Raw genomic sequence first — 23,176 nt, 5'->3', positions numbered from 1 at the left:
ACATCACACTCGGTATAATGTCGCTCTGTGCAGTCGGTGTCTCGCGGCCGGAGAGTCCTCTGCAGCCAAGAGCAGGTGTGTGACGTGCAGTGTTGGTGATGCCACATCACACTAGGTATAATGTCGCTCTGTGCAGTCGGTGTCTCGCGGCCGGAGAGTCCTCTGCAGCCAAGAGCAGGTGTGTGACGTGCAGTGTTGGTGATGCCACATCACACTAGGTATAATGTCGCTCTGTGCAGTCGGTGTCTCGCGGCCGGAGAGTCCTCTGCAGCCAAGAGCAGGTGTGTGACGTGCAGTGTTGGTGATGCCACATCACACTAGGTATAATGTCGCTCTGTGCAGTCGGTGTCTCGCGGCCGGAGAGTCCTCTGCAGCCAAGAGCAGGTGTGTGACGTGCAGTGTTGGTGATGCCACATCACACTAGGTATAATGTCGCTCTGTGCAGTCGGTGTCTCGCGGCCGGAGAGTCCTCTGCAGCCAAGAGCAGGTGTGTGACGTGCAGTGTCGGTGCCGCCACATCACACTCTGTACAGTGTCGCCCTGTGCAGTCGGTGTCTCACGGCCGGATTGTCCTCTGCAGCCAAGAGCAGGTGTGTGACGTGCAGTGTCGGTGCCGCCACATCACACTCGGTACAGTGTCGCCCTGTGCAGTCGGTGTCTCGCGGCTGGAGAGTCCGGACTAATGTGTGTGTAAATGCAGTAAGTGGAGATTAGATGTGATGAGGGATCGATGGCTGCTTGTCCACCAGACCAGCACCAGCGCTTCCAGCTCTATGAATGGGAAGCTCTCGTTATCAATAAACACACGATGCGTAATTCGTCCCGTCCCTGTGGAATTGTCCTCTACGTGCCGTAGTTACCATGGAGACCCAGCATTGAACTGGAGAATTTGCTTTATAAAGGTTTGTCAGCAGGTGGCAGATCCGTATTATGTGATCCATGGCAATGCAGCGGCCAATGTCAGCACTGAGCGCAGCGCCGCCGCCGTGTAAGACAAGCCATCAAAATGTTACATGCAAAAAGTCTCAAAAAGTTCATATTGTATCTGCTGATCATTGTGTCTCTTTCCAGACCGTCACCGAGCCCGAGTTACGGAATAACCGATTATTGGATGATCTGGTGAAAGCGTTTATCAGCGCCAGGTACGTCTGTCCCCCGCCCCGGGCGTCAGGTCTTACACTGATCTATTACATTATATTGCATTCAGATGGGAGCTAGAAGACGGCCCTAAATTACTGTGACCTCGGCTCCTCCTCCTCCTCACCCATATACCACTCAAGGACAGATAGTGACATCATTTTTCATTATTATATACATTTTCCAGATCCTCATTTTAACTTGTTAATCTCCTTGGAGCAGAGCACAATAATTTATAATGGCCCCTCTGGTCTTATATAAAGTCGTCTGGCTCTCTGTTTGCGCGGCTCCATGGTCTAAGCTTTATCTTGGTCCCAATAATTACATCAGATAGCCCTGGTTTATCCTTGCTGAGCCTGCACTGTTATATTATAGCAGTTACCTAGCATGAGCCTGTCGCCATTGCTGCTGTATTGTCACCATTGCTTTCTGAATATGAGGGTTTAGTACATTGGGTACGTGCGATGTGTAGGTTTCACCTGCTTGTTGGATGCAGATGAATGCTCCTTCAAAGGGGGTAAAAGATTACGGTGCCATCCAGATGTCACAGGACCGCTGAAACCTATGGGAGGTCATGTGCCGATCAGTCGTCTCCACTCCTGTAACATCTGGATAGCACAGTAATCACTTTCAGAGCCGCTGTCGATCCCAGGGGCGGCGATGCAGGTTAGTTCACCTCCGTTATTTTATAACAACCCATGTAAAAGAATATATACCGTATTTTACGGATTGTAAGACACACTTTTTCCCCAAAAAATTTCGTGGGAAAATGGGGGTGCGTCTTATGCGTATATACCTTACCGGTACTGTTGCTGCAGGCCGGGATGAGGGGGTGGCCGGCGGTGCTGCAGGTGCCCAGCGGTGCTACGGGTGTGTGGTGCTGCGGGGGTGTCCAGCAGTGTTTCTTGGTGCTGCTGCGGGTGTCTCCGGCGCCGCTGAGGCTCTGCTGACATTTTGTTAAAGGCCAGAGCCTTGGCAGTTCCATGGTCTCCTGTGCTATGGACTCCGGGAAAATGGCAGCTGGGGGCGGCGCATGCGCAGATGGAGATCTCGCCACCAAGATCTCGAGAGATGATATCTCCGTGCTGAAATCTCATCTCTCGAGATCATGGTGCCGAGATCTCCATCTGCGCATGCGCCACACCTGGCTGCCATTTTCCCGGATTCCACCGCACAGGAAACCATGGAACTGCCGGGGCTCTGGCCTGTCACAAAATGTCGGCAGAGCCCCGGCAGTGCAGGACACCCCCGTAGCACCGCTGGGCAGCACTGCCGGGCACCCACAGCATCGGAAACACCTGGCAGCAGCTCCAGACACCCGCAGCGGCACGCCGCACATCGGAACACCCCCTCATCCCAGCCTGTGGTCTGTAACATCACCCCACTCCTGCCTCCTCCAGCAGCTACCCTGGGACCCCGGTAAGCAATAAGACGCATGGCTTATATAAGAAGCAACACCATTTTATTAAAACTATTTTTTTTTTCCTATTTTTCTCTTCAAAATTTGGGGTGCGTCTTATAATCCGAAAAATGCGGTGTATATTTTTTTTAATGCCAGACACAACCCGTGTAAGAGTGATTAGGGTGATGCTGTTCGGGGGGGCCCACCTCTTTGGCGGATGTTGTACTGATTTAGCACTGTCTCTCCCATCTAGGATTTCGGGGAGCAGCGGCGCCCCGGCTTCCCGGTCGTGGAGGGATCTGTACATCTGAATGCAGCTATGCAGGGAAATATTAGAAGGACAAGCAGCCTAAAGACCAATATATAAAGCAATTAGTAGGAATTTTGTTCCTGATCATTGACGCCTCAAACACATCAGAAATTGTGGGGACTATGGCAATGTTTTATGCGCCATAGAAATCATCAGTATTGGCGACATTTCACCCGGTGTAAAAGGGGACTGTATTGCAGACCTTGTGATGCCGGACAGGAACAGAGTGATCCTACTACTAATTTCTTCCTATACAGTTTTTATTGACCTGTTTTCCTTGCATATAGTCCATTGATGTAGTGTAGCTCTGTTCCGGGTTTCCATCTGGCCACCATTGCATCTTGTATAAGGTTTGATCCCCACCGATCCAAGGTATTACCGTATATACCCGTGTATAAGCCGACCCCCCCCCCCCCTCCTAAGCCTAGGGTGGAAAATTGCAGCAGCTACTGGTAAATTTCAAAAATAAAAATAGATACCAATAAAAGTAAAATTAATTGAGACATCAGTAGGTTAAATGTTTTTGAGTACCATATTGAATCAGGAGCCCCCAAAAAATGGGCTGAAAATCTCAGTTTATACTCGAGTATATACGGTAATTGCAAATGCTCAGAGAGCCTTGTAATCCAGCGCTCTGGCCCCGTAGTCCTTAGGTTTAGTGATGGTGATGGAAGGCTCTGATGCGTTTCTGAGGCTAACAGACCTGGCGCTGCCGTTACTGCCACAGTGCTAGCTTGGTTGCCGCCCCATAAATCACACATTGTCTCTCGTCTTCCCCTCACCACCAATAGACGTTTGTCCCGGTGGAGGGAGACATTACAGCACGCCGTCTTTCCTAATTGTATTTTCTGGAACGTCTGTGAATGAGACTGAGCAATCCTATCCTCAGATCATTCTGATTCTCTTCCAAACTTTTTTTTTTTTTTTTTTTTTTAATGTCTTACATTTTGGTTGTTGTTTTTTGTTTGGAAATCTTCCCGGTATTATACGAGTCCGTCTGTACGGCCATCGTCTCGGCTTCGGGCGCAGATAAACCATTTATTTTGATTGCATTTTGTTTGGAGGTTAAGCTTCTGTACATTTACACAGCGATTTATGCAGATTGTCGTATAATTCAATTTGTTTCCTCTCTGAAAACAAATGAAATCTTCCTGCTGGATCCTGGGATTGAGCCGGTGGCTCAGATTGATGAGGTATAATGCGGCGGGAAGCTGCTGCCAGTCTGAGCCCCAGTCACCACGTACCGTTGGTTTCTTCGGATGCCGCTTTGGTTGCCTCAGATGCCTGAAAAAAAGTATTTGCTAATGTGTCATGTCTTAAGGGCCTGTCACACTAAGAGATATCGCTAGCAATATCGCTATAACTAGTGACGTTATAGCGATATTGCTAGCGATATCTCAGTGTCTGATACTTACCAGCGACCGGCTCCCCCGCTGGTTATCGCTGATCGCGCGAGAACGTTCAGGACTGTTTCTCGTCGTCAGCTTCCTGTGGCGCTTCCTGCTGTGAGGACGAGCGACGCGTGGAGCCGGGCGGGAGGACGCAGGATCGCCTGGTGTGACAGGTAAGTAGCGATCCCCGTCCCCAGCGATGTCGCTAGTGAGATCTGCCTGTGTGGCAGCTCACTAGCGACCACTTAGCGATGTACCAGCGATCCTGACCGCGTCATATCGCTGGTCGGGATCGCTGGTACATCTCTAAGTGTGACAGTACCTTAATAGTGAGATAGATGCAATTCTCTCCTGAAATCCTCTGTGCTGCTGGCTATCCCAGCCTGTAACCTCAGCACACCGATCTGATCTCACTGACCCCGTTATGTGTTTTGTACATGCAGAATCGCAGTGAGCCATTGGGAGCACAATTATTCATTGCTGCGGCTTTTTGTACATGTAAAATAATGGCATGAAAGGCGATCAGTGAGCGCTGCGGACCCATCTGCTACATGGCGTGGTGGTATCTGCACCTTGCCTAAAGTTCTTCCAAGCACCACTAAAGGAAAGCATCTGTAAGGAGAATATCTCCGACAGCGCCTTATAAGAGCAGTGCCAGCGTCACCGCCTCTATGGTGTGCGGGGCACGTTCTACTAACATCGGCAGAATGGGCAAAAACACAAGCAAACCCAAACTCTGGTGCCAAAGAAGTTTCCAGTCACGTTCCTAATAAATCTCTGGACGGATGCGTCTTCATCAAGGACACAGTGTTTTGAACTTGCTGTGAGTTTCTCAGCACCTTCTCCCCATCCTGTACTCCATAATGCCGGCTGGCAGCAGACTCTGTTTTTGATCTCTAAAAAGTCTAAAGTTAAAGATGACACATTTCCTTTTGTATTTTAGGCAAAAAAAATATATATATATTTTACATACTTCATACTTGCAAAAGAGGGTGCTACTAGTTACTAACCAAGCAGGGTGCCCAAACTTTTGCATCAGCCCATTTTCCTTTTTGTAATTTTTACAATGTAAAAAAAACTACATATAGCCCCTTCTAGTTGTAATATACATTTTCATTCATTTATATTTTTTAGCTGAAGACCAAGATGGTTTTCCAAAAAAATGGAAGAGGCAGGACTTTAAGTTCAGTTCTGCATTGTGTGAATGTACCCCTATACTACTGCTTCCACTTCTGACTACAATGGAGTCTTTCCAACATCCTGTGGGGGTGGTTTTTTTTTTCTGCATCAGAATATTGTATTCTGCTGCAAAAAATGGGCTACAGCCGCCATCAAATCCATAAATCATCACCGTAAAAAGCAGCCGCTATTACCATTATCTGGTTACAACACTAGTGCAGTGTAGGATGCAGCAGCCCCCTGATAAACGGTGGAGGGTATACACATGCCGAAAGTGATGACCAACCACTCACACTGCCATGTATAGGGTATCAGTCTCACAGGTACGTGTAGTGCACCATGTTTGCTTAAAGCCTGTTAGTGACGCCCATATTTTAACATTATACTATTAATATGGCTACACGAAGATGCCCAAATCAAGGGCTCGACCTTTCATCTGTCTTTTTCTCTGTGACTCGGGGGCTTGTGCAGACTATACCCTCAGGCCGCTTTGCCTGATGGGGTAATGCAGTTTTTCTGCTTATTTGTGCTTTTTGAAGCTTTATAATGCCCCTCGTTACCGTTTTGTTCTTTTTTTTCCTTTTAAATCATCGATTTCTCGTGAAGTCATCGTGGTTTATCATGGCGATAATGCGGATACTGTGACATTGCAATTAGGCGACAGACACCGGATTTTCTAGATTGTAAGTTTAAATTAAATTCATGCAGTGGTAATTATGGAAATGTCGTGGTCATTTTTTTTTTTTTTGGCAGATTTGAGCTAGCACTTTCCACTGGCAGCCGCCTCTTGCCTTTTCATGGTTGCTCGACCTCCTCCCCGGCCGGCCATGTATCATATCATAGCATTGTATGATGTTGTACGATAATCCTCTGTAATGGCATCTTACTGCAGTAAAGTATAGCACTGCGACTGACGGGTGAATGATTAGGATTTATGGTCGGGCAGCTCACTTGTGGGATTCCTACATTGTCCATTATGCAAGCGTTAGTGAAGAAAGCGGCACAGAAGAGGCGGTAATGGTCGGCCTCCTATCTCAGGGCCCATAATCGATCCTATTTACAAGTGCTTGCAGTTCAGCACTTAGTGCATATAAATGGCTAACGGCGCCTGGAGAGGTTGCAAGTCCTAAGTGATCACTTTCTGACTGATCGTCTTCATTTACTTCTCTTATCAGTGACTCCAGCTCAGCTGCAGTCTGAAATCATCCATTAGTTATTAGAGTTCGCTTCTCCATGCTTTGCACTGCAGCTCTGATTCCTCAACATGTACAAACTCAGTGCACATGGAGGAGATGTACAGTATTGGACAGACAGAATTATTGTTGAATAGTTACTTGTACTGACACAACCACCATCAGAGAAAGAATGGTCAGGTAATTGCCCCTTGTGTTTAGTGAGGTAAGGGGTCCCAAAGATCTGCTCACCTCGAATATTGCTGCCGAGTGGCATCAGCGGGCATCCATAACTAGATGTCAGCCCTCGGAAGGAATCTCCGGATAAGGCGGTGCTGTAACAATGTGTCTGAACACTTTCCATACCCATTAGAGGATTCTCTAAGTAATACATTCGCTCTCTGTAAATGGGATCTTGACATTTTCCATTTTCCCAGTCGGGATGTTTCTGTTCTGTTCTGACTTCTCTGCGCCTCAGTGAAATAAATTTGGGAATCTTATTACTTGAAATTCGTCTCCGCTGTAGGCAAATAAACACAGCGATGCAAACTGCACGGATGGCGGCGAGGTCGGGGGAGGTCACCGGAGAGGTGTCTACACTGCAGAAAAACAGACCCCTGCCACTTCTGACAAATCATTTACGAGCACTGGTGTAATCCTCCGGGAAGCAAGATCCGCTCCGCAGACAGGGCAGACACATGCGGACTGTGTGAGACCCCACCGGTGATGCCGGACGATGTGCTCGTCTTCTGTAATGTTACAGTTGTGTCATTTTGGTCCACGTCTTTAGAACTGACCTCGTACGTGAAAAGTGTCTAAAAAAAAAAAAAAAAAAAAAACAACTTAATGCAGATTGTCAAAGCATTTTTGGAAACTTGTCTGATGATCAGAAACTACTCAGAAGGATTCAGCAAGACCTGAAATATCTACAGGAACCGTCATAAACCTAATTCGGATGTGTCATCCCAGTGTCTGAGTTCGCTGTAAGTAGCGCAGTGCCGGGAGGTCTATAAAGATAGGCTGGACATTGTGTGACCTCCACCCAAAGGAGCAAACTATCACCGTCACTGGCCTGGTGCGGGTTCAGCAGCCGTCCTGCTCCCTGGCACTTGCCGAGTGTGCTGCGTAGAGTAATGCGTCAGTGGATGATGATGTGGGCCTCAGAGTGCTCTCCTCCAGCCCGACCCAGTGCTTCATATTAAGTGGTAACACCATTATGAGGAAATATGGAGAGGCTGGTGAGGTGGGCAGGGCGAAGAACTAAAATCCGAACTGTGTCCCATTTATAAATCCGCTTTTATCAAAGCGTTGAGACTTGCATTGTACGCCAGAGCCGTCAGTCGTTGTGTGGCCCACGCCAGCGGATTACTACATTCACTGCGCTCCACCAGGGACACCTCATAACAAATTTACTCTAATCTACTCTTCTGTTTAGAGGATTTTTACATATCCTTGAAATAAATGGTGAATGCTGCCAGCGAGGATCCGTCCGCTCTCCTTCTATGAATCCGCACTGCAACTTTTTCTTGGCACAGCACACGGTCAATTCCTGGCTCATCGTGGTCGTATTGATTGGCCACTCTGCACGGACGGCCGAGAGGATAAAAGCTCGTACAATAAATGAGCAATCCGGGCCAGCGCCCGAGTGACGGGAAAGCCTACAGATTGAGAGCACATTGAAAACTTTGTGTGCGGGATAGTAATTGTCCTGTAGCTAAAGGCTGGATGAAAATGTGATGGCTGTGATTATGCTAGAGGTAATTAGACGGGTTGTTGGCTACTTTTATAAAAATGGCTCCATTATGGTCTTAAAATAAAAAACTGAAAAAAAAAAATCTTTCCCACTGGAGCGGACCCCTGCTTCTCTTCAGTCCTGCTGTCATTGTCATCCACCGGTTTCCAGGATATTTCTTTTTGCAGGGGCGGGATGGAAAGTTTCAGAGCGGAATGTGACTGCTCCATCCAATCCGATGATCACTGATTGTCTGCAGCAGTCGCCAGAAGAAGAGATCAGCACAGCGGTGAGACGCCAGCAGCAGTACTGAGGAATGGTTGAGTCTTTTGCGCTTGTCATATTTTAATATTTTTTATTAACTAATATAAGACCCCTGTGGGTCCGTTTTCTTAGAAAAATATAATCAGTGCGCCTCCCCTGTAAGTACTTCAAATAAACTTTGCCTTTCTTTTCCAAAATGTAATAAATCGATGAAGTCTCTACAACTCTTATATACATTTTTCTTTTCTTGAGCATTTTCAAAATAATAGTTTGCTGTCAATTAATGGATCGTTTCTTATTTGCATATAAGGTTTGTTCACACTTGGTGTCCCCCCCCCCTTATATTTTTCAAGAGTAAAAACCGCTGCACTTTACAGTACCAGCAAAGTGAATGACATTTCTGAACTCTCGTGCTCGCGCTGCTTTTTTTTTTTTCCTTGCAGATTATCCTGCTTAGGGTATGTGCACACGCTGCTGATTCTGCTGCGATTCCGCAGCGTTTTTGGCCCTGCGGATCCGCAGCAGTTCTGTAGACATGGTACAGTACCATGTTATCCTACGGGTTTTCAAAACCGCTGTGCCCACGCTGCGTTTTTTTTCCGCGCGGTTTTGCTGCGGTTTACAAACCGCAGCATGTCAATTCTTACTGCGGATTCCGCAGCGGTTTGGCACCTGTTCCATTGTCCAGGTGTCACCGCAGGGGAAAACCGCAGGCTAATCCGCAGGTCACTTTACCTGCGCTTTTACCTGTGAATCCGCAGCGTGTGCACATAGCCTTACTCAGATTTTTTTTCATTATCAGTGGGGAAAAAAATGCGGCAAAAGCACGCTTACTTAATGCAGCACGTTTACTGCCAACACCCTGCCATTTTCTGTAGAAAAATCTACTCCAAATGCTAAATGTGTGCAGCAAAGAGGTCAGAGCAGTCCTGTCCTTAGCAGAGGATACAATTGTATCCAGTCTACACAATGCTCTGAGAGACTGATACATTGTAACAAAGCACCTGGGAGATTCCTGCTGCTGTACAGAATGCGTGGCCCTCAGATCGGTAAGAAATTGTCCAGTCGGTTGGTAGCCTGTGAATGTAAAGAAACGCTGTCATTCACTGACTGCAAGCAGGATAGTGGAGAAGTCAAAACCAAGTAAGAAATGTCCCATGTGAACGTACCCTTAAGGAAATCAGTATTGTTGCCTCACTAAAGTCTCTAATGATCTAGTAACAGCTAAATCTAATGGTCATTACTCCATGCTAATTCTCTTGGATCTCTCTGCAGCATTCGACACTGTGGATCATCAGCTCCTCCTCACTATGCTCCGTTCCATTGGCCTCAAGGACACCGTTCTCTCCTGGTTCTCCTCCTATCTCTCTGACCGCTCCTTTACTGTATCTTTTGCCGGTTCCTCCTCCTCTCATCTTCCCCTTACTGTTGGGGTTCCTCAAGGATCGGTTCTAGGCCCCCTCCTCTTCTCTTTGTACACTGCCCCTATTGGTCAAACAATCAGTAGATTTGGTTTCCAGTACCATCTCTATGCTGACGACACCCAATTATACGCTTTCTTCTCCTGACATCACGCCAGCCTTTCTAGAAAACACCGGCGATTGTCTAAACGCTGTGTCTAACATCATGTCCTCACTATATCTGAAACTGAACCTGTCAAAGACTGAACTCCTTGTGTTTCCTCCCTTTACTAATGCACCTATACCCGACATTGCTATTTCCGTGTGTAGTTCCACTATTACTCCCCAGCAACATGCCCGCTGTCTTGGGGTCATACTTGATTCCGAGCTTTCCTTTGCCCCCCACATTCGGTCACTGGCTCGCTCTTGTCATCTGCACCTCAAAAACATTTCTAGAATTCGACCTTTTATTACTTTTGACTCCGCAAAAACTCTTACTGTTTCTCTTATTCATTCTCGTATCGACTATTGTAACTCTCTTCTAATCGGTCTCCCTCTTACCAAACTCTCCCCCCTCCAGTCTGTCTTGAATGCTGCAGCCAGGATCATATTCCTCGCCAATCATTACACTGATGCCTCCACCTTGTGCCAGTCATTACACTGGCTACCCATCCACTCCAGAATCCAGTACAAACTTATTACCCTCACCCACAAAGCCCTCCATGGCTCAGCACCACCCTACATCTCCTCCCTTGTTTCAGTATACCACCCTACCCGTGCCCTCCGTTCTGCTGATGACCTGAGGTTAGCATCCTCAATAATCAGAACCTCTCACTCCCGTCTCCAAGACTATACACAAGCTGCGCCAATTCTTTGGAATGCACTTCCCAGGTCAATACGTTTAGTCCCCAATCCCCACAATTTTAAGCGTGCCCTAAAAACTCATTTATTCACACTGGCCTACCGCCTCAACACATTAACCTAATCTATCCATATGTGGCACAGCTAAAAGTTTTTACCATAAGCAGGATCCCCGCATCATGTTCCCACATGCTTTATACATCCATTAGCCCTCTGTGTCTGTACTGTTACACACTTAACATTATGGCTGGTCCATACAATCAGGGCAACTGTTACCACCCACCTTTCGTGTCTCCATTTTTCCCTCATAGACTATAAGCTTGCGAGCAGGGCCCTCACTCCTCTTGGTATCTGTTATGATCTGTGTGATTATTGTTATGCTGTAATGTCTATCACCTGTACAAGTCCCCTCTGAACTGTAAAGTGCTGCAGAATATGTCGGCGCTATAGAAATAAAATTTATTATTATTTTTGTATTTTAGTCGCCCTGTGCTCTCAGCATTGAGGCGCCAAATGCATAAAGCAAGGTTTTATCATTACCGCGTATGAATCTCAGGAGCCTTTTTTAATGGGCTGATACAATGGAATGATTTTTCTGGAATGGAATCTTGCAAACCTCCTTTTTTTTTTTTAAAAGAAATCTAATAATGTGACGGATCCCTGCAGGAAGCGCCGGACAACTGCAGACATTTATGAGCTGTAATCTGAGAGATCCCACTGCTCCTCCAGAGGGCTGCGCTGAATTAAACAGGCTGGAAGTGAATGCGCCATGGTGGTATCCACTCTCGCTCGCCTACATGCCCTTTGGCCTGCAGGTGGATGCTGGTGCGTTCTGACAGTCAGACCCGTCTGGTGTTTACTAGTGTGAGACTTCATACCCTGCAGAGTTCATTAAAGGCTTCCTGGCCCTGCCATCATTGGGATCTGTGTATGTTTCCTTGTCCCTATTCCTGGCCCCCTACAGCTTTTGTAGGATCATGTCTCCGCTCAGTGACAGCTACTCGCTGGGTTACTGTCTGCAAACGTCTCATCTTATTTTTTGCAAATTAGTGATTTGTGAGCCCCAAATGTTCCCTGGAGCAGAATGTAGCAGTAAAGCCACAAATATCTCATCTGTATCCATGTAGTAAAGAGCCCGCGCTGCCCCCATCGTACTGAAATTCATTACTTTTTGGGTAATCCTTACTGGTATTTCCAGTCTGCTCATTACCTCTGCCACATGAGGACACGGACGCAATCAGTGACATTGTCATTTTGAGACTGGAGAAGTCTTCAGTGTCTAATCGTAGCTCAGACCCTCTTCTATGCTTTACACTTCAGCTTTTTGGGGTAACATAGTTAGTAAGGCCGAAAAAAGACATTAGTCCATCCAGTTCAGCCTATAAAATTCTGTCAGAATAAATCCCCAGATCTACGTCCTTCTAAAGAACCTAACAATAACTGTAAGATACAATATCGTTACGCTCCAGGAAGACAACCAGGCCTCTCTTGATCCCTTCGACTTAGTTCGCCATCACCACCTCCTCAGGCAGGGAATTCCAGATTCTCACTGCCCTAACAGTAAAGTATCCTCTTCTATGTTGGTGGAAAAACCTTCTCTCCTCCAGGCGCAGAGAATGCCCCCTTGTGACCGTCATCTTCCTTGGTATAAACAATTCATCGGAGAGATATTTGTATTGTCCCCTTATATACTTATACATGTTTATTAGATCTCCCCTCAGTCGTCTTTTTTCTAGACTAAATAATCCTAATTTTGCTAATCTCTCTGGGTATTGTAGTTCCCCCATCCCCTGTATTAATTTTGTTGCCCTCCTTTGTACCCGCTCTAGTTCCATTATATCTTTCCTGAGCACCGGTGCCCAAAACTGTGCACAGTACTCCATGTGCGGTGTAACCAGAGATTTGTACAGAGGCAGTATAATGCTCTCATCATGTGTATCCAGACCTCTTTTAATGCACCCCATGATCCTGTTTGCCTTGGCAGCCGCTGCCTGGCACTGGCTGCTCCGGGTAAGTTTATCATTAATTAGGATCCCCAAGTCCTTCTCCATGTCAGATTTACCCAGTGGTTTCCCGTTCAGTGTGTAATGGTGATTGGTGATATTGATTCCTTCTTCCCATGTGTATAACCTTACGTTTATCATTGTTAAACCCCATCTACCACCTTTCGGCCCAAGTTCCCAACTTATCCAGATCCATCTGTAGCAGAATACTATCTTCTCTTGTATTGACTGCTTTACATAGTTTTGTATCATCTGCAAATATCGATATTTTACGGTGCAAACCTTCTACCAGATCGTTAATAAATATGTTGAAGAGAAGAGGTCCCAACACCGACCCCTGCGGTCCCCACTGGTCACAGTGACCCAGTTAGAGAATATACCATTTATAACCACCCTCTGCTTTCTATCACTCAGCCAGTTACTTACCCATTTACACACATTTTGCCCCAGACCCGGCATTCTCATTCTGTGTACCAACCTCTTGTGTGGCACGGTATCAAACGCTTTGGAAAAATCAAGATATACCACGTCCAATGATTCACCTTGGTCCAGTCTATAGCTTACCTCTTCATAAAAACTGATTAGATTGGTTTGACAGGAGTGATTCCTCATAAACCCGTGCTGATATGGCATTACACAGTTATTCTCATTAAGATAATCCAGAATAACATCCCTCAGAAACCCTTCACATATCTCACCAACAATAGAGGTTAGACTTACTGGCCTATAATTTCCAGGTCTCTTTTAGAGCCTTTTTGAATATTGGTACCACATTTTCTATGCGCCAGTCCTGTGGAAAAGACCCCATCACTATAGAGTCCCTAAATATAAGAAATAATGGTTTGTCTTTTACATTCCTTAGTTCTCTTAGTACTCGTGGGTGTATGCCATCTGGACCCGGAGATTTATCTATTTTAATCTTATTTAGCCGGTTTCGCCCCTCTTCTTCGGTTAGATTGGTGACCTTTAATATCGGGTTTTCTTTGTCTCTCGGCATTTCATTTTCCACCGTGAATACCGTGGAGAAGAAGGTGTATAATATATTTGCTTTTTCCTCGTCATCTACAACCATTCTTTCTTCACACTTTTATAAGGGGCCTACACTGTCACTTATGATTCTTTTACTATTGATATAGCTGAAGAACAGTTTGGGATTAGTGTTACTCTCCTTAGCAATGTGCTTCTCTGTTTCCTTTTTGGCAGCTTTAATTATTTTTTTAGATGAAGTATTTTTCTCCTTATAGTTTTTTAGATCTTCAGCGGGGCCATCCTGCTTTAGTAGTTTAAATGCTTTCTTTTTACTGGTAATCGCCCCTCTTACTTCTTCGTTTAGCCACATTGATTTTTTCCTATTTCTTGTCCTTTTATTCCTACAAGGTATAAACCGCTTACAGCGCCTATTAAGGATGTTCTTACACATTTCCCATTTATTATCTGTATTCTTATTTCTGAGGACATTGTCCCAGTCACCAGATTAAGGGCGTCTCTGAGCTGGTCAGACTTTGCCTTCCTAAAGTTCAGTGTTTTTGTGACTCCCTGACAAGTCCCCCTAGCGAAAGACAAGTGACACTGTACAATATTGTGGTCGCTATTTCCTAGATGCCGACCACCTGCAGATTTGTTATTCTGTCAGGTCTTGTTAGATAGTATTAGGTGTAAAGTGCTGCTCCTCTGGTCGGATTCTGCACCAAATGTGAAAGATAATTATTCTTGGCTATTAGCAGAAACCTGTCGCCTTTATGGGTTTCGCAGATCTCAGTTTCCCAGTTAATATCCGGGTAGTTTAAGTCCCCCATAACAAGGACCTCATTATGGGCTGCAGCTTCATCTTTCTGCCTTAGTAGTAGACTTTCCATGATTTCTGTTATATTTGGGGGTTTGTAACAGACCCCAAAGAGCATTTTGTTACTATTTTTCCCTCCCATGGGGTGGGAAGGAAACCAGAGTAGCCAGAGGAAAGCCTCGCAAACACGGAGAGCGTACAAACTCCTTGCAGATCGTATCCTTGGTGGTATTTAAGACCCTCCATGACACCGCAACCGTGCTCCGTATCTGATGGTATACATTCACGTTAGCAGCAGGTCATCCTATATGCTGATTTTGGTGGAAATGATTGCGCAGAATAATGTTTTGGAGCCATAAGGTAAGTGTAGGGTTTTGTAAGGCCGTCCTCAATGAAGGACTTTTTGTCTTTTGCTATGCGCATTAAATGTTTTGTCTGTCGTCCTATAATCCCATCTGATATATTCTTAGGGAGCGTCTTTGCCATCCTCTGATGGACTCGTCGCCACAGCCCCCCCAAGATCCGTCCACAGCCAAGCGGGCTACAAGAGGGGCACAGGAATGCCCTGGCAAAGAAATAAAGCAGGAAAACAAATCTATGGACAAGTTCCTGGTGAAAACAAATGCCAAAATATCCAAAAGATCCTCCAGAGCTGGTAAGGAGAGTGCTGAAGACGCAGCGGAGAGTAGTCGCGCGACTTCACGCTTCACCACATCCGTCAAACAGGAACCTGGTGTAATGAATCGTTCATCAGAGGAAGCGTTCGTTCCAAGTACCCCGTCTACATCTATGGTGAAGGTGAAAGGTAAGTCCACCCTGACAGCTCCTTGTAGTCACCACTGCTATCCATGATGAACATTTCCTCGCTGATTGTAGATTTCCTTCTGAGACTCATGTGGGCAAAAATCAGAACAGGCAGAGCTGCAGTGTAAAGCATGGGGAAATCACTATTATAAACTCTGAGATCAGCAGTCCACAAGCTTGTATACAATTCTGTTTCTATGGACTGCAGATGTCACTTAATCAGTTATTAAGGATGAAAAATAGTATCTGCAGGATAACAAAACTTCTTTTTAAAAGGGACCTGCCCCAAGCCTCACAATCCACCCCATTACCATGTAAAACACTAATCCTGCATCTCAAGCAACTGGAAAACTCTTGTGATGTCCTTCCTTTCTGGGCTGTGAAGTCTTAATGCAGGGTGAAGCTTGTTGCATTCTTCCTGGCTCCGTCCTTGCTCTGTCAAGCTCAGGAATATATGCAGGCTCGACCACTCGGGAAGATGTCAGCCATGCCCAGCATGCAAGGTCAGACTGCTATGGGTGAAGAGACGTCCCTCAGGACTAGTTGGGGTTATTTGTACATGATGAGGATGGTAACAAAAATGTGGAATCTGCTCAAATACCAAGAATTGCGCAGGCTATCATTGGGAGGCAGGATTAGTGTTGTGAATGGTAATGGGCGGAAATTTCGGAGGTTCTCATTAACAGGTTTTTCGTTCCAGTCACTCGTACTGATGGCTTAAGTGAAAGAGCGGAGCTAAGAGCTCTAGCGGAGCTGCGCGCGGAGCTGTAGACTTTCCTTATGAGTCTCTGCAGCTCTCTGTTTGCCCTGAGGATCGGATACTCCTTCATTACCATAATCCATAGCGGTCTCAGAACCCGGCTTCCTGCGCTGAACACTACTGCCATGTGGCTATAACACATAACCTCAGTTGCCCTATAATTCTTATTATTAGGTGGCTGTTGATGTGCCACAAATGGCCTTCGACCTCCCAAAAAACTGCAATCAGTCTCCTTCCTGTCTCCTGCTCCATTCCTCCTGTTTATACTATAGGTTGATCTGGCTGTATATGCCCTTTTTCTTCATTTTTGGTCTTCATCCTGTTTCTTATCTTCCAGTTGAGTGCCCGGTGTGTGGGGTTGGCATTTTGGAGCAATACATCAACAATCACTTGGACAGCTGCCTTACCAGCGATGAGAAAAAAGAGAGTCTGCGCAGGTAAGACAGCACATAGACACTGATAGACCCAAACAGCTGCGCTCATGTTACACCACAGATATATGGGCACGTACAGCACAGTCGCCACCTGGAAACACTTAATTTTTTTTTCTTGTACTAAGTTAGAGATCTACCTTCATACCTGTCCAGAGTCAATTTCGAAGCCTCCGATATTTTCTTTTACGTTACTGACTTAAGTAATGTGTGTTCTTTATTACAAGCACAAAACCTTAACCTCACTTTCCAGTAACCAATCATTAAGTATCTGAGATGTGGGATGGCACGGATCGTGTATGATACAGATGGGCAATGGCATTGATCACGTACGGTACAGATGGGGAATGGCACTGATCATGTACGGTACAGATGGGCGATGGCACTGGTCATGTACTGTACAGATGGGGATTGGCACTGGTCATGTACAGAACAGATGGGTAATGGCACTGGTCATGTACGGTACGGATGGGGATTGGGACTGGTCATGTACGGTACAGATGGGGATTGGGACTGATCATGTCCGGTACAGATGGGAGACGGCACTGATCATGTACAGTACACATGGTGATTGGGACTGATCATGTACGGTACGGATGGGGAATGGCACTGGTCATGTACAGTACAGATGGGAGATGGCACTGGTCATGTACAGTACAGATGGGAGATGGCACTGGTCATGTACGGTACAGATGGGAGATGGCACTGGTCATGTACGGTACAGATGGGAATTGGGACTGGTCATGTACAGTACAGATGGGGATTGGGACTGATCATGTACGGTACAGATGGGAGATGGCACTGGTCATGTACGGTACAGATGGGAGATGGCACTGGTCATGTACAGTACAGATGGGAGATGGCACTGGTCATGTACGGTACAGATGGGAATTGGGACTGGTCATGTACAGTACAGATGGGGATTGGGACTGATCATGTACGGTACAGATGGGAGATGGCACTGGTCATGTACGGTACAGATGGGAGATGGCACTGGTCATGTACGGTACAGATGGAAGATGGCACTGGTCATGTACGGTACAGGTGGGAGATGGCACTGGTCATGTACGGTATGGATGGGAGATGGCACTGGTCATGTACGGTACAGATGGGAGATGGCACTGGTCATGTACAGTACAGATGGGAGATGGCACTGGTCATGTACAGTACAGGTGGGAGATGGCACTGGTCATGTACGGTATGGATGGGAGATGGCACTGGTCATGTACGGTACAGATGGGAGATGGCACTGGTCATGTACAGTACAGATGGGAGATGGCACTGGTCATGTACGGTACAGATGGGAATTGGGACTGGTCATGTACAGTACAGATGGGGATTGGGACTGATCATGTACGGTACAGATGGGAGATGGCACTGGTCATGTACGGTACAGATGGGAGATGGCACTGGTCATGTACGGTACAGATGGAAGATGGCACTGGTCATGTACGGTACAGGTGGGAGATGGCACTGGTCATGTACGGTATGGATGGGAGATGGCACTGGTCATGCATGGTACAGATGGGGATTGGGACTGAAATATATAGTAAAGAGGAGCAGCATCCAATCCGGGTGAAAAATTGCTAACAAAATTTATTCTGCCATAGAAAACATATGTATGTCTTCTATGGCAGAATAAATTTTGTTAGCAATTTTTCACCCGGATTGGATGCTGCTCCTCTTTACTATTTGTTTGGAACCTTTATGTCCATTTGGGTCTTTGGACTGGAAGCGTGCATCTCCTAAATAATTCTGTTTGTGCTGTCGGCTGTTCCTCAATGTATTGGGGATTGGGACTGGTCATGCATGGTACAGATGGGGAATGGGACTGGTCATGCATGGTACAGATGGGGAATGGGACTGGTCATGTACGGTACAGATGGGGAATGGGACTGGTCATGTACGGTACAGATGGGGAATGGGACTGGTCATGTACGGTACAGATGGGGAATGGGACTGGTCATGTACGGTACAGATGGGGAATGGGACTGGTCATGTACGGTACAGATGGGGAATGGGACTGGTCATGTATGGTACAGATGGGGAATGGGACTGGTCATGTACGGTACAGATGGGGAATGGGACTGGTCATGTACGGTACAGATGGGGAATGGGACTGGTCATGTACGGTACAGATGAAGGATAACACTGATCGTGTACAGTACACATGGGAGACGATGCTGATTGTACATTGCACAGGTGGGTATGACACTGATCACGTATGGCACAGACGTTGGGTGATGGTATAAGCAGGGCATGACACTGGTCACATACAGTATAGGATACCCTTGTGGTATCAGGTTTACAATCTGCTGTCAGTTTGTGGCTTCCATCCTTCCGCAGAGCAGCGGCCGCCTCCAGCCTTTGTCCCTGGCTTTCTTTGTCGCTGACGAGTTCTCATCACTCTCGTGCTGCGGCGGGATGTGAAATATTTTTTTCCATCAGGGGTCACCTCTCTGGCGGGTGCAGGGTTTGGCAGGACGCTTGTTTGTGGATTCCATATTGTTGCAGTTTGATAGCGGTTTTTTTTGTCGACCTTCTTCAAGATGAAATATTTTCTGCTGCTAAATTAAGCTCCAGATTGTTTTCCTGTTTAGTGTACAATATAACTCGGTTTTTAGGGTCATTTGCTGGGACAGTTTATTTTTCCCTTTCTTATATTGTGGGATATGAAGAAAACAAACAACAGGGATTTAGCAGATCCACAGCGAGCCTCGTATTGTGAGCAGCCCCCCATAAAGTCCGAAAAGCTTCAGGAAAGCTCTTCTATTAACTTGATAAATGCAATGGAGGAAGAGTTGTGAAGTGGGAAGAAGTGTACCATGCTCCAAAGCTTCAGAATAACAATATTATATAAAAAAAATTTTTTGTGTGTTCTTGTTACGAGCTTGCCTGTCGAGGTGGATTCTCCAGTCATAGGTCTGGGTCGTGACCAGCACGGACATGCAGCAGAGCGGGTGTTGACAGATGAAACATGGATCAGCAAGAAGCAGGGCAGGATGGCAGACAAGCAAACAGAACAGGTAGCACAGATGAGGCAGAGCCAGATTGCTGGCATACATGGGAACAATAGCTGATAGCTTCCAGCAGATGTGCAGTTAATCACAGGAACTCGGTCTGGTATCTCCCAGCAGGGAACAGGTAATTTCTTTCTCTTTCCCCTCCGGATCCCCCTCATTTCTTTCTTTCCCCTTTGGATCCCCCTCATCATTTCTCTCCTCCCCTTCCGGATCCCCCAATTTCTCTCTCTCTTTCCCCTGAAATATAAAATAAACTTGCTGAAGGGGTCCCTTAAATCATTTAGACCCCTTCGCAACCCCACCAACTCTTTAATCTGAGGCCTGACGCTAATGTACACTGGTGGCAGGACGGCTCTTTACATCTGAATAAATGACGATTAATGGACAATGACTGATTCATATCTTTACACTCATCAGATGGTAATTAGCTATTGATTTTTAATGGATGTTTGAAGAAATAAATTTACCAGGAAATCTAATAATTCGATATCTTTAATCCCCAGTAGTTCCGAGGCGTCTCCCTCCTTCCCATCCATCTTCGTGCAATTTAATTTCACAGAGTCCTGGCCGCAGAGGCGTTTGTGTCATGGGATTGGGTTCTTACTGATCTCGCTTCTTTTTTAGCCGGACACGATCGTCCTATATGGCTCCTAAGCTTACAAACAGCACAGAAATATCCGGTCCCGGCAGTACAGCCGCCATCTGCCTCCTTGGCACAGACATTGGCTGCTCAGCCACCGCTTCCGTTCATCCCTTGTTTCAGCACTTCTCATCCTCATTGTCTATTGTTGCTTTTGTTTAACTCCATTGGGAGCTCCACTCTGGGAAATCCATTGTTTTGTTTATTAAATTTACTTTTGTAAAATTATTGATACATTTTCATAGACATCAAGTTAAGGAAAATTATGTTTTTCTTGATTTTAGAAGCTTTTTGCGTTTCTTAAGGAGTTTCTCTGAGCATGTACTAATACTTGAGGGGAGTATTTCTGCAATTAATAGCCCTTTTGTCTCATCTTAAGTACAAGCAGCTGCCATGCGTCTCCACCATGCTTTACATTGCAGTTCAGCTCTATTACCTGTATTGTTCCTCCCCCATTCTTTACACTGCAGCTCTGCCCCTTTAGAGCACAGCTTTGGTCGGTGACTAGCTTGGCTACGTTGTTCATTGAAGTCTTCGATAGTCTAATATACTCCCATCTGACTCATGTCTCTCCACCATACTTTACATAGCAGCGCTGTTTCATTAAGGTTCAGCCTTGAAACTAATCTACCTACATAGTTTGAGTTTTCAGTAGTCTAAAACTCTCCTGTTGTCTTTACAGTGTTCCCCAACTCCGGTCCTCACGAGCCACCAACAGGTCATGTTTTCAGGATTTCCTTAACATTGCCCATGTGATAATTGCATCACCCGATCAGGCAAGAATTCCATCACCTAAGGAAATCCTGAAAACATGACCTGTTGGTGGCTCTTGAGGACCGACGTTGGGGAACACTGCAGTTTAGAGGTTTAAACGGCTGCCATAGTCTTTCCCCATTCTTTATGCTGCAGCTCTGCTCCATCAAGGCTCAGCTTCAATTGGTGACTCTGCATTTTTGTTTGCCGTTTTTAGCAATCTAAAATTCATCGGTTGCCTTTTTAGGTCCAAAAAATTGCAGTGTTACTTTGCCATCCTTTACACTGCAGCTCTGCCCCTTCAGGGCTCAGCTTCAATTTGTTACTCCTATTTATTTAAAGGTACTGTCACACTTAGAGATGCACTAGCGATCCCGACCAGCGATATGACGCGGTCAGGATCGCTGGTGCATCGCTAAGTGGTCGCTAGTGAGCTGCCACACAGGCAGATCTCACTAGCGACATCGCTGGGGACGGGGGTCTCTATTTACCTGTCACACTAGGTGATCCTGACATCCTCCCGCCCGCGTCCACGCTCGTCGCTCGTCTCTCCACAGGAAGCTGACAACGAGAAGCGGTCCTGAACGTTATCGCGAGATCAGCGATAACCAGCGGGGGAGCGGTCGTAGGTAAGTATCAGACACCGCGATATCGCTAGCAATATTGCTATAACGTCACAAGTTATAGCGATATTGCTAGCGATATCGCTTAGTGTGACAGGCCCTTAAGTCTGAAAACTCCCATCCAACTTGTTTCCCATCTGACTTGTGAACTTTGAAAACATTGTAAATGGTAAGCAAGTAAACATTCCTAGTGGGCCGACTCTGGCCCCCCCACTGATTAACCCGGTGTAAAGGGGCTGCAGCGTATGAGAGAAGGCACAACTCCACCATGTGATTGAGTGTATATATATATATATATATATATATATAATATATATATACACACACACACTCAATCACATGGTGGAGTTGTGCCTTCTCTCATACGCTGCATATATATATATATATATATATATATATATATATATATATATAATATATTTTTTTTTTTTATCTCACTGGGCCAGAGCTGCTGTAAAACTGCTGAATGTATGAACATGCTGCTTTTATTTTCTTCTGAATTCACCACAAATAGAAAAACAACAAGGAAAACCATGAATGCATCGGGTGAATATTTTAGAAATCTCATTAATTTTGCTAATCTTGGTAAAAAGAAAGGAGGTGGCACTCACCAATCTTCAGAATCCACACTTTATTTCATGACGGTTAATACATCTTCTCCGGGAGAAACGGGTTAACCTGTAGAAGCGCAATACCGCAAAACGGCCGTCGTCACCTGCTCACTCCTTTCCCCCGTTCTCCCGGCGAAGATGTTTTAACCATCATAAAATAAAGTGTGGATTCTGAAGGTTGGTGAGTGCCACCTCCTTTCTTTTTACCAAGATTCGCAAACATTGTATTATTTTTGGTGAGCACCCGAAATCTCAGGTGTATGCCTGCAGCGTTACTGCACACTGTGCTGAGGTTGACTGCTGTGGTTTTGGCGGTGCTGTTTTCCTTTTTTTTTTTTTTTTTTTTGTACGGATGGTCATTAATTTTGCTGTTACCGTGAAATTCTACTCTTTTTTCCAATTTAAAAAAAAAAATGCATGGGAATAAAACACAAACGCAATGTGTGAACAGGCTCTCCTATACAGCGCGACCTTCTGTTTTTCCTTACCCCGCCTCTAGGTGGCAGCCTTTACTGTTTTTGGCATTATGTGCATAACCTAGAGATTTGGCATGCGATCGATGGTTCTGCTTAGAAATAATACTACCTGAACCTGTGTAGCGTTGATTTGTTGGAGGACACAATGATTATGTAAGAATTATGTAACTCGCGTCAATATTTTACATAAAGCGTGTAATTATCCAAGGTAACAACAATGCATGGAGCCCTGAGGAATAAATATAATGCAGGGTAATGACTGCGTATCACTATCTCAGCAGAAGCTGAAGGCCTGAGACGTGAAGAACCGAGCATTAATTAAAACTGAATGTATGCGTCATTTATTGTAAATTGTCTGGAGCTCGTGCTTCGTTTAACAAGGAGCAAATTAGCATTAATGGGCCCGCTCCAGGTCTCATTA

General features: G+C 45.8%; 1 protein-coding gene across 4 annotated transcripts in view; it reads left to right on the top strand.

Annotated features, from left to right (window-relative positions):
* Positions 1-23,176, top strand: part of RAD18 (RAD18 E3 ubiquitin protein ligase) — a 281,611-nt gene that overhangs the window by 48,760 nt on the left and 209,675 nt on the right. For all 4 annotated transcript variants that reach the window (XM_073574946.1, XM_073574947.1, XM_073574945.1 and 1 more), the window contains exons 4-6: positions 1,072-1,142; positions 15,105-15,439; positions 16,536-16,635. In XM_073574946.1, coding sequence (XP_073431047.1) covers positions 1,072-1,142; positions 15,105-15,439; positions 16,536-16,635 — 506 coding nt within the window. The remainder of the gene's footprint in view (positions 1-1,071; positions 1,143-15,104; positions 15,440-16,535; positions 16,636-23,176) is intronic.

This window comes from Dendrobates tinctorius, unplaced genomic scaffold, assembly GCF_039654945.1.
Source record: "Dendrobates tinctorius isolate UK_male_01 unplaced genomic scaffold, ASM3965494v1 ptg000041l, whole genome shotgun sequence".
Taxonomy (NCBI): Eukaryota; Metazoa; Chordata; class Amphibia; order Anura; family Dendrobatidae; genus Dendrobates; species Dendrobates tinctorius.
Note: the sequence above shows the minus strand (reverse complement) of the source record. Positions and strands in the feature narration are given on the sequence as shown.